General features: G+C 28.9%; 1 protein-coding gene across 1 annotated transcript; it reads left to right on the forward strand.

The window, feature by feature from the left end:
* The first annotated feature begins 5,599 nt into the window (after positions 1-5,599).
* LOC112600174 lies at positions 5,600-10,749 on the forward strand. The gene is made up of 7 exons (XM_025347341.1): positions 5,600-5,929; positions 6,801-6,911; positions 7,025-7,200; positions 8,031-8,574; positions 9,139-9,243; positions 9,309-9,493; positions 10,372-10,749. The coding sequence occupies exons 1-7, from the start codon at positions 5,600-5,602 to the stop codon at positions 10,718-10,720; spliced, it is 1,800 nt and encodes a 599-aa protein (XP_025203126.1). The 3' UTR covers positions 10,721-10,749.
* Positions 10,750-12,508: the final 1,759 nt, after the last annotated feature.

Genomic DNA, 12,508 nt, shown 5'->3' on the forward strand with positions numbered 1-12,508 from the left:
TATTTCAGTTGTCAAATTTATTGATGTGTTGAAACACTTGTTTAAACTGAAATAATATAGATTCTAGGCAACTTAATTTTTAAAGTATCAATTCCCAAACCCTAGTTATATACATTACGTTAAAATAAAAATGTATTTGTTTATCATTTGACTGTAAAACGCAAACCACGAGCCATGTAGGATAAGCCATTGTAGTACAATTTGCAATTCCAAAAATGCATTTATATTCCATTAAAATTATTTTTATTTCTTAAAAATTTCATTAATTATACTCGTGTGTATAAATTAAAAATTTCATTTTTAAAAAATTATCTTGTAAATAGATATTAAAAAATGTTTAAGAGTTTCAAACATTTAAAGTATTAAATAATATCATTAACGTGTTATGAGTTTAGAAGATATGATAGCTATAATTATTTGAAAATTTTATTAATTTATATTCATTCCTAACAATATTTATTGTTTGTAAAAATGGTCCAAGTATAATAACTAGTTTTACGTAGCTCCGATATTACATAGATATATTTTATATTTTCGTAAAAGTATTTTTTTTAAGACTATTATCCTAATATAAATGTTTTGATAACTAAAAAACTATAAGTTTATCCAAATTATGAATCGTTTACGTCAATATTTTCTAATGAATATCTACGATAAATCTCATGACAAACTTGAATAATTATGGTATGCAAAGTATATTTAAAAAAAAAAAATAAAAAAATGAATCAATTCGTTGTTAAGTATGAAAAAAATGGGGGTGAGCCACTCTATGAATCACCTTGTAAGTGTATTATATTATATATTATACCATCCATCTAATCATAAATATATATATATATATATATTATAATGCACTATTGACACGAGACGGGAAGTGCGGAACTCTTGACCCGTTTTCTTTTTGTTTAATTTGTTTTTTTCCGCTCAAAAATATCCTCCCCCCACCGACTACCGGTAATCATTCACAGCGTACGGTCACCGGTCGCCGTTGCGGGTTTCCCCCTTTTGTTCGCCGAAAACGTATAATAGTCCGACGCGACCGGCAAACGTTTCTTTGCCGCCGTTGTCGCAAAGACAATGCAATAACGCGTCGATTAGCATACAATGGAGGCGAAACGACGACCGCCACCTCCACTGTAGTCATCATCTATATGTCGCGCGCGCGTTCGAGTCTATAATACAGGTACCTACCTATACAGTCGTCCCATATTATGACGACAACGATAATAATATAGCAATAATAATGTGCACATCATAATACCGTAAATAATAATATATACCTAAGCATACAGCGCACACAACGAATGTGTAATCAAACATTTTCGTCACTTCCGAAACTATCATATTGTTTTACCCCTCATCGTGCCCCGCCCAGTCTCGTATGGTCGGACGTTCGAAAGGTTAAATGCTATTCGAAACGCAAACATATTACATCGTTTTATCACTATTACTATTATATTGTTATTATTTTAATAATATAATATTAATTCAGACGGGAGTGTATGCGACGTGTGCGTGAGCAAGCACGCCGTACAGCATATTCTGAAGAACAATGATGATAATAATAATAATGTTAATACTACGAATTATCACGCGTGTCGCTGGGGCGCACTGTTATTATATTATTATGGGTACACGTCGAGGAAAATATATGATTGTAAAGCGTAGTTACTACCAAAAATGTTAAGTTAAAATATATATAATGACCACGGCCGGACGACGTTATAAAATCGCGGTCGACCGATTTCTCACATAATAGTTAATTACCAACGTATATTATTGTATTATGTAATTAATGTATCACGATTACATAACATTATATGTGATACGTATAAAAAAACACGTTACACGTGTCTATAATCAATTTAACTATTTATTTTATTATGTATCGCGAATTACTGTGATCAATTGTTACAATATTATTTACAATAACCACGAGAATATCTTGATTTTTCGATTTGAAAACATAATTTATACTGTGATAATAATAGATATGTAATAGTTGTATTTAAAAATTAAGAATCGATATTATGATTACAATATTATTATATCATGATTAAACTTAGAAATTAAAAAAACGCAGCGTAATATGTTTTTCATACCTTGATAAGTCATGTTTTGTCTCATAAAAGTAATCGGTGCTATAAATTATACTCGTACATATTTTACTATAGATTTTTAAATCCTTCAAATTTTAATTTACTTCTGATAAAGTGTCGATAAACTTTTTATGCATTTGAAAGACGTGAACCAAATAGTGTTAAAATCACTACATCATTCATCGGTATAGAATCGGTGGTATGGTTGTTTGGTATCATATGATTTACCCGTGACTTATAAGTTGCGTTTGCATACAATATTTATAATCTGGTTAAATATTAACTATATAATATAATTTATATATTAATAGTATAGGTATACGCGAAATGCATATTATATGTATGAAGTTTTATATAATCCTAATAATAAAACTCATGGTATCTTAAATCAGATTACCTCATAAAATCCCGGTATACATAATACTATTACATTTATGTAGTATGACCAGAGTATACATCACCACGGTTGTAGATAGACTATCTATAATCGTGATCTTTACTAAAATCAAATGGACATTTTGTTGTAAGCGTATAGGCCATAGGGCAAAAGTTAAATGTTGTATGGTTATAAATATTATAATATACTACTTATCTAATGATTAAAATAATCATATTTTTGGTATAAATTGTTGTGAATATAATAAATATATTTGATAGTGATAACAGAAAGTAAATATTAAAAAATGTTTAATGAATAACCTCCTGTTTTTACAATAAAACATATTATGTTATCCCATGTATATACAGACTTAAGTCTACAAGTGATTTAGATAATTTAAAAATTATTGTTTTATACTCAAAAAATATAATTTAATAAAAATTTATTATTTTTTTAATATTGTTATTTTGATAATTTCATATCATGCACTTAACCCACAACCTAGCCTATATGTAATAAGTAAATATTATAATATAATAAAAATTGAATATGAATAGTCAAAATTCTTTTATATCACATTTAAATCAATATAAGTCTATATTATTTATTTTTATTTTTTTTTTATGATTATTTCTTAACATGGTTTTAAATTAATTGGGTATCGAGAAAATCTACAGGTATTTCTATCATACCATTTTATACCAAAATTATGAACGTGTAAAATAAAAAAAAATATGAAAACATGCAGTGTTTTATGTTATCCTGTAAACAGGAAACTTTCGTTTGATTTAATGTTATTATCAAATATTTTTTACCTATACGTTTTTTGTACGACTTTTAGAAACGGACAAAATGTATAATATTATCCAACGAGATATAAACGTTATAATTTCATGAAATTAATTATAATAAACCGCACAAAACAGACGAGACCAATCAATTTTTTTTTTATCAAGCTTTATATTATTATTATACATATATTACAAAATACAATTTAAAGAAAACGAGTGTGTATAATATGGGTACGGGTACACAAAACCGGTCTCCATAAGTCTTATGATATGAGATTTATAAACAAACGACCTTGTGCGGCGTTAGTGTAAAGCTTGACGGTGTATTTAAAATAAGTCATCTCGTAAACAAATACACACACACACACACACATACATACATATATATATATATACATACATAATGTATATTGTACATTTGTATGTATATTTACACGTGTGGCGCTGGCTATGACCGCAGCAGCAAACTTCTGTCGAAATAGAGGCGAATCACTAATTTGTAATTTGATTTTGGATCGGCAAGCGTATAATATATTATATATTAATATTATACATACCTATACTTATTATATATAATGGTTTATACCCATTACCCATTTATACATATACACATATTATAGTTGACATGTTCTCGATAGTATCATAATATATCGTATGGAACATGTATATATATATATAGACGCAATAATTCCTGAGTTTGAAGTAGACGGAAAGCCAGAGAAAGTTGCTAAAATACACCTACGCGTATATTATACGTATTATATTATATTATAGGTACTTTACGATTTAACACAACTACATATTTTTAATACATATCCTTCAGTGGTAGTTTGTAATATTTGTATTATAGAAAACCTTCCCCCTTTTGCCATATGCCCACTATCTGGCATACTCGAAGCTCAGCCAAAAAATTGAAGGCGGATAAAATAACAATTTTTTAGTACTGTAATCGAATATACAGTAACATTAGATAAAATTCCCCTTATCTAATCTTCTTAAATGTTTTTTGTACAGTTATATTCATTTTTATTTTTCATAATGCTAGTTTGAAAATTGTATTATTATACGAACACATGACTAAAAAACTACCTAGGAGTGGGGTGATTGTTTAATTACCTCTCACGCCACAAGTAAAATACGCCACTGCGACGTATGCATATAAGCTATACCTTATTGGGTATTAAGAATTGCTTATTGGGTATTAAGAATAAAAAGTAACTTTAAAAAAAGCTGCAGGTTTTAATATTCGAATTTTGCACATCATCGTTAAAATACAAGTCGAAAACAAGTGAACAATTAAACTATAGTGAAAAAATATTAAATATTAATACTGAGCAAATTTAATGCTTTTGTGTAATATTTACTTGCGTATTCACATGATTGATGTAAATTTTGTATTGTATTTTTTTTTTTGCGATAAAACCTGCAGTGTAATTAAATTCGCTACGACTACTAAAAATAAAAATATAAACAATATATTTATATATGATGTTATTATACACGCGTTACGCGTTTTGACTCTGCAGTGGTGTGATTATAGATTTTACTGCAGTTTATGGCACTATACATATTACGAAAATTATTATCTCCAAACGGTATCGTTATTAATTTAATTAAAATTTAATGTTTACCACAACGAAAATTATAACAATATAATATTATAAAATATGAAATATGTGCATATTACGTTCCAGCCATATTGATATACATGCTTATATAGATTATATAGAGAGTTCATGTTCCACGAAAATATTCAAACGTAACTTCAACATTATTAAATTGTCAAATCTTACTAACATCTATACTATAATATACTTGAGGTCTGAGCAGTTAATTGTATCACAGTAACTTTATACTTCAATATCTGATGAAAGTCATGATTAAACTATTGATTATATTATTAATATTATATAATATATATATACTATATAAGTTGATTTATCAAGCATGCAAATATCAGATAACCGGCATTGCGATATTATGTTGAACGATACATTTTAAATAATTTTTTTTAATCCGAAAAAGTGTTAACAGAAAGCTGAAAAGTACAAGAGAACAAAATATCACTGCATTAACACATTTAGCTATTTAGCTAGGATGTAAGAAACAATTTAGATCATGAAAAAAAGTAAAAAATATTGTTTTCACAGTAATTAATTAATTTTTTTTTTTTGTTTAGTGGTTGTGTTTCTTAGCAATATTGTGTTATGTTTTAGATAAAAATAATAAAATAACCATTTTAATAATAATAATAGTTATTTTTAATGTTTTATTACGTCAAGTTTTTGATAATATGTATACCATAATTTTAACCAAATCAATTGTGATCGATGTTCTGTATTACGTTCGGGAACTTTGATGCAGCAAAGATAATGCAACGTTTTTCATTTGTTGTTGTTATTGTTGTAACATTAGGGCTACAGCAAACTATCGAAACCGGTGGTAGAACATCTATCGTGTCCTCATTCCGATTGAACGTCACCACTGAATTTCCATTTTTAGTTGGCTTAACTACCAGAAAAATAGATGATGAAATGAACTGGAAGGCTGTCATCTGCTCAGGAACCCTGATATCTTCGGTGTTCGTTTTGTCATCGGCGTATTGCACGTCGCGTTTGACAACCACGACCAAGTTGAGTTCAGAGGGCACTACATTAATTGTACGAAGATAAAAGTGATAAAAATGATTATTTTTCATGATTTATCATGGTTCTTACAGACATAACCATATTATTATTAAATACAACTTGGTATAATACTAAACAATATGATTAACCAAGTATTTTACCCCCTTCCCCTAATGGTATTATCATTAATCTTAAACTTAGTAAAACTTATTATTTTATAGATATAAATAAAATTAATTTATATATAATATACAATATTTTATAGCATAAACAATTTATAGTTAAGTTCGTTTATTTAATAATATAGTTATTAGTTACGTAATAGTTAAGTTAATTATTAATAATCAAATCTAAATAGACTAAAATCTATTTGGGTGTCTATTGCAGAGATTTTAAAATTAAATTTTGAGTGACCTAAAAAAAAATATTCGAAAATTTTCATGTTTGGAGGTGGCCAAACTATACGTTGGGTCGTATAATTAGGGAACCTAATGTTTAAAGTCAAAATATATTGAAGAAATATAGATAAATTTTAATTTTTGCAATCGTGCTTGACTTTTAGTAAAAGATAGAGCATATATATTTCAAACATTCGTGTTCATATACGTACATTTACTTATTACACATCGATACTTATAATGAGGTAATATATTGTGTGTATTTATTATTAAGTCGTCAAAACCAAACCAATAGATTGAAAATTAAATTTCTTTATGACTGAACTATAATGTCACACGTAAAATATAGTTACTTATGTATAATATGGAATTCTTCTGAAATTACGTTAGCGATACGCTCTGTGCCCCTTCGTACCTACAACACTTTAATAGTTAATCCATGCACTTGCTTGTAGACCAAGCATTTGATGTCCGTATTTCTTGATTATTCGTTTTTCTGCCTATAGGCGTATTGGAGGACACCTGGCAACTCCATCAAATACCACCGGGCCATAAGTGTTTATATCCATCCGTCATACGATAAAGCCACACGCATGTTTGATTTATCGCTGATAAAAGTGAGAGAAAGATGAACGATCCATGAATAAGTTTCTTATAACGCATTGCTAAGACTCTTAACGTTTATGTCATAACATAATCATAAAATGTAACCTTATAACATTTATAACAGCTCAAGAAACCGTTTCAATATGTTGAACGTTTTGTCGGACTATCGTCAAGAACGTTCAATAGTGATGTTGAACTGAATTGCGTTGTTGTAGGGATTGGTGCACCTCATGAACGTAGTTACAAGGTACCAGTACGTGTCAAGTATGGCCGCACTGCTTGTCGTATTCCAAAATCAAAGTGAGCAAAATACCTACAAAAAAAAAAAATTAATATTCGATCTATAATAGTTTTAAATTTAAATTTAAAAATATTTTTGATATTAATGATCAATATGTTTTTAAAAATAGTGCATAACATAGAAAAGTCAATTTACTTAAAAATATGAATTTTTAATTTGTTTATCATAAATATTTTGTAAAATTTATTCCTATAATTTTAACCAAAATATTTTCCATTTACGAGCTTATAACAAATGTTTTAATTCTAAAATTACACTAAAGGTATCAACAATAGCCGTTTTTCGTGATCATGTTTATTGATTTTTTTTATATAATTGCATATCATGTAAATATAGCTCATTCTAAGCAATACTCAGGTTTTTCAAAATAAGTTGATCGAATAACCTAACCTAATCTTGTTGATATAATTTATGGTTCTCTACTTTCCTACTTATAATAGTATGTATCAATCTATCGATTTATTTTTATTTTTGGTGTTTATTAAATTTGTCACTGAGAATATCCCTGAAGATATATTATACTCTCTCCTTTCTTATTTTTCTTTATAAATTTCACTTCTTCGATGATCTATCACGTAAAACTTTTAATTTTTACTAACAACCTTATTATCATTGATTTTTTTTAGATTTTTGATAACAACCTTATTATCAATTTAAATAATATTACAAGCTACGATCACAATTTTTCACTCTTCATTATTCTGTTTATTTTTTAACCAACTGTTACTTTTTGGACTTGTCCCGTATAAATAAATAAATACATAATTCACGTGTTTTAATAAACAACGAAAGTGAATGATACAGGATGATGTTTCCCGCGCCGTTTCAGCCCTGGTTTTGAGTACGTGATCGGATTTACTTGGGCAGATTTCTTGTGTGCCGAGACAATAGGCCCGGCAGTTACGCGATTGCCGTGTGACCGGGCTGACCCACTGTTGTGCTCCAGTGGTCGGTATCAGTATGGAATCTTTAGCTATGGGTACGATGGCACAAATGCATCTCCAGCGACAGAAGCGACTGAATGCGGAGATTCGGTCATTCAGGGAAGACTCTTGTTTGTCAATAGGTACGCTGGCTGGATTTCTGAAACAATGACGAAACTCATAGCAAACCACGATGGCGGCTCGCAACAGTCAGACAAAGATTATAAGACGACAACGAGGCATCGTCACCCCACTCGGCTACGATCGACAACCAACTCAACTCAAACAGTAGTGCCGCAAGTAACCTGCACTGACCGCTTGGAAGTCGATTATCCATATCTGGTATACTTGGAAGGTCTACCTGACGAACCGGTGTGTGGCGGCACTCTGGTATCGCCCTGGCACGTGCTTACAACCGCTTACTGCACGACGAGAATGACCGAAATTGTGGTATGAACCACACATATACAATGATGTAATCAGCTGATCAGAAATTGTCAACTGTAGAATTTATAATAATATCAATATAGCGAAGCATTGCTGATAAAGCACTCTATAATCATATTTTTTCTATCCCAAGTATATCGTTGGTATAAAGAAATTGGGTTTGTTGTGTACTTGTGTACCATGCGCCGTAATAAAAACTTTTGATTTATCATATTTTATGTTGTTATTGTATCTTTATTGTGGTTAAAAATCTAATAAATATCCTTACTTTTCTATCCACTGAGTAGCTATTGTAAAAAGAATGCCATTTTTTTTTTTGTCCTATCTAATTAACTTCCATATAATAATTTTTTTAATTATAAAATAATATCATTATTTATAGATCGGTTAGGCACAATACCTGTTATCTCAACTTAGACCCATCACAAATTTATCATTTTGATTTTTCATGACCAGTTTTACTATATTGCTGTTTATAATATCAAATAAATGAAAATAATACTTAAATTTCTAGTCTAATTTTTTTCAATAATTAGTAATGTTTATTTTATTTGTATTTTGCTGCAGGTGACCGTTACAACATACCATAGACAATGCTCGAACGCAAGCTTCGTTTATATTCATCCGGATTTCGACTCGTACACACTAACCGCGGACATCAGCATCGTAGTTGTAAGCATCCCTACTATCTTATTCTCAGTACTCTTTAACTAATGGTTTCATTGTTATCCCCGTAGTTACGTGAACCGTTAAACGTGCCTAGGTATGCACAGCTACCAAATATTATCAATGGTCCGATCGACGATAACTTCACTACTAAAGCTCTGGCTTGCGTAGTGGTAGCAACAAGACGGCTGACACCTTATTATTACATTCCAGTCAATGTCATGTACGGGCTCAAAGCTTGTCCAGAGTCAATCGAGTATACATAGTATTATTAGTTATTACTTATTATCGTATGAATCATGGATGTATGAATAAATCCGTGTTCAAAATAAATATCAGAACATTATATCGGATGTAATGATAGAAGTAGTGAGCTATATTTTCGACCGAAAATGAATCACGCTCCAGTCCCCTTAAGTATAAATTCAGAATTTTTAAGAGGACGCCACACTTGCATGTATTATATACTTAAAACGATATCAAATTTTCGTTCTGCAAAATCCATTTTATTTTATTAACTTTTTAATATTACAGTAAATTTATGTATTATCAAACTTAAATGTAAAAAAATTATCTAGGCCATCTCATAGGCTTTTATTAATTAATATTATAATTTTAAAGTGAGTTATGAGAATTTTAAAATTTTAATATTTTACATAGCTATAACTCAGTTTAAAATTTTAATATCAATAAAAGGCTAAGTGATGGCCTAGATAAAATTCTTACCTTTTTGTTTGATTATAGGTAAATTTACTCTAATATTAAAGCTAATAACATGAAATGAATTTTACTGCACGAAAATGTTCTATATCGCATGTATGTAAGATGAAAATAACACATGTGGATGTGTACTACAAAATGTTATTTTTCTGATGGTTGTAAAATTCGGGTTCGAAAAATAAACAATTTGAATTGGTTAATCTGCAGTATTCATTAAAATTATTACCCACTGCTAATAGATATTATTTATAGATAAAAGACATACTTTTAATCTTTTCCAATTCATAACAGAGACGATGTAATTCCTAACATGTACGTACACTTATTTTTATGGGAGGTTATTTTATTCGTATATTAAACGATATTTTCTGCAGGCCAAATTTAATAATGGTAAATTTATTGTACACCTATCAGCTTAGAAACTCAGACAATTGTCAGCAAGACATGGCGCGAGTTCATCTGCGGGATGCCAAATCAACTACTTCGAAATGACACAGGAGATCCTTTAATCTGCGACGGATTGCAGTATGGTATAATTAGTCACACGTACCGGACTAAGATTCAAGCCTCCAAAACTGGAAGTATCGATCAAGTTCGTTTCTTGATAGTTAACTACCATAAAGAGTGGATCGATAATGTAATCGTGGCCGATAATCGATTCGGCACTAATGACGGTTGCCCGCACACATTCTCTGGATTCGCGATCAATTTGGTTCTGCTGCTGCTCATAATCATATTCCAATTATTGTCACAGCTTAGGTAGAAAATCATACAATGATTACGAATATTACATAGTTGATGGTAAGAATATAAAAATGTTAATGAGTAATATTATTTTTTAATTTAACTAAGCAATCGTATATGGTTGCATAATGTATTTTGATATTATGTTTTACCCCGTTAAAAATTATCTATATTTCAGTGGTAGCTATTCACTATTATACTACATAAGGATCCTGAGTGTTTTTAAAATTTAAAATTTATTAAAAGCATACCTATTCTTCTAAACTATATTTTAGTGTATTAAGATTTTCAGTTTTCTTTGAGTTTACCATAAATTAGGCTTAGGTATTATATTTCTAAAAAATTGAAAAATTAAAACTTTTAATTTAACACTAATAAGAAAAAAAGAATATGTAGGGTGGATGGACAGATCTTACAGTCGTTTAGGATTTATATTCATATAAAATACAAATACCGTTTGAAAAATATCGAACAAAGCGATACTTGACTAATAGAAACATATAATATTTTATAAAATTAGTTATTATATAATTAGTTATAGTTTGATTGAAATAAATTAATTAAAATATACATTTAGTAAAGAATTTATTATTGGTATTATCTTTATTTTATTGTCGATCTCAGAAAGATATTGAAATGAACATGTCCATAATACTATTGTTTTGTTTATCTTGATTATAGCAATTATAGCCATTAATACATATAATTTCTACTGCACTGCCATTATTTATTGTAAATAAAATAAAGGTAATATAATTCATATCTTTAATTTTAAATTTGTTATAGGTATGAATATATATTTTTGTAATAAGAAAATCTTATGTTTTACGTGTAACAGGAAGAATGCAACTAAATTAAAAAAAAAAATAAACACGTTTTTTTTATTTTAATGTTCGTTATTATGAGTATCAAATAAATAAAATTTAATTACTCAACTACTGTAAATTATATATTTAAAATGTTTCAATGTATAGGCAGTAAAAGTACTATGTTTAACTCAACAGTATAAAACTAATTTTAAACTGTTTTTAATAAACCAAAAACATAGCACAACTCAAATCAGAAAAAAAAAAAATAAAATAAAATAATATACTTATAATAATTTTTTTTAATACATAATTTGTCTAGAAAATTTAATTAAGTAGAAAAAAGAATGTTCTTATTATTTTTCTTTAATCTTTAACGTTTGAATACCAGCGGTAATAATTGCGTGCCTACTAAAAGTGGTACACCAGATACGAGCGCCTATAAAATCATAGATATTTTAATGTAATGTCACACATAAATATTAATAATTATTATTATTATGCAATTTGGTCCCGGACAATTTGTCACGCATCGATAGCAGATAAGAACGACAGTTCGGTTGCCCCCGACGACAAATCATCATAATATATCATACTATCGCACAGCGTGTGTGCGCGTTTTACCGGACATACACAAAATTGGTCGGATACTGATCGACGCGACTGCCGGTTTTTGGCGTACATATTTTACATATATTTATCTACTTAAAATCTAAATTCAATAATTATTAATGTGTTCCGATAAAGTGAAACGCAATATGCATATTATAACTATCATAGTAGGTATCTACATTTTACGAAAGTATTCATGGAATAAAAGTATTAAATTCTATGGTTACTATTATGAATATGTATTTTTACATATTTTTTGTAAACGCGTTTTACAGAAATTGTTCTATCCAAGCATTGGGATTCGAAATCATAATAATAATAAGTACAATAATAGATATTATACGAACAGGAAAATTGGAAAACTACTCAGTGTGTAGCCCACACTGTAT

Source organism: Melanaphis sacchari, unplaced genomic scaffold, assembly GCF_002803265.2.
Source record: "Melanaphis sacchari strain LSU unplaced genomic scaffold, SCAv2.0 Contig61_pilon_pilon, whole genome shotgun sequence".
In the NCBI taxonomy this organism is placed as follows: domain Eukaryota; kingdom Metazoa; phylum Arthropoda; class Insecta; order Hemiptera; family Aphididae; genus Melanaphis; species Melanaphis sacchari.

What these genes read in the sequence shown, in the direction of transcription:
- LOC112600174 (XM_025347341.1), top strand. Translation starts at nt 5,600, where the DNA reads ATGTTCTGTATTACGTTCGGGAACTTTGATGCAGCAAAGATAATGCAA. An exon ending in CAGAGGGCACTACATTAATT is followed by an intron (nt 5,930 to 6,800) that starts GTACGAAGATAA and finishes TTCTGCCTATAG; the next exon opens with GCGTATTGGAGGACACCTGG. An exon ending in CGAGAATGACCGAAATTGTG is followed by an intron (nt 8,575 to 9,138) that starts GTATGAACCACA and finishes ATTTTGCTGCAG; the next exon opens with GTGACCGTTACAACATACCA.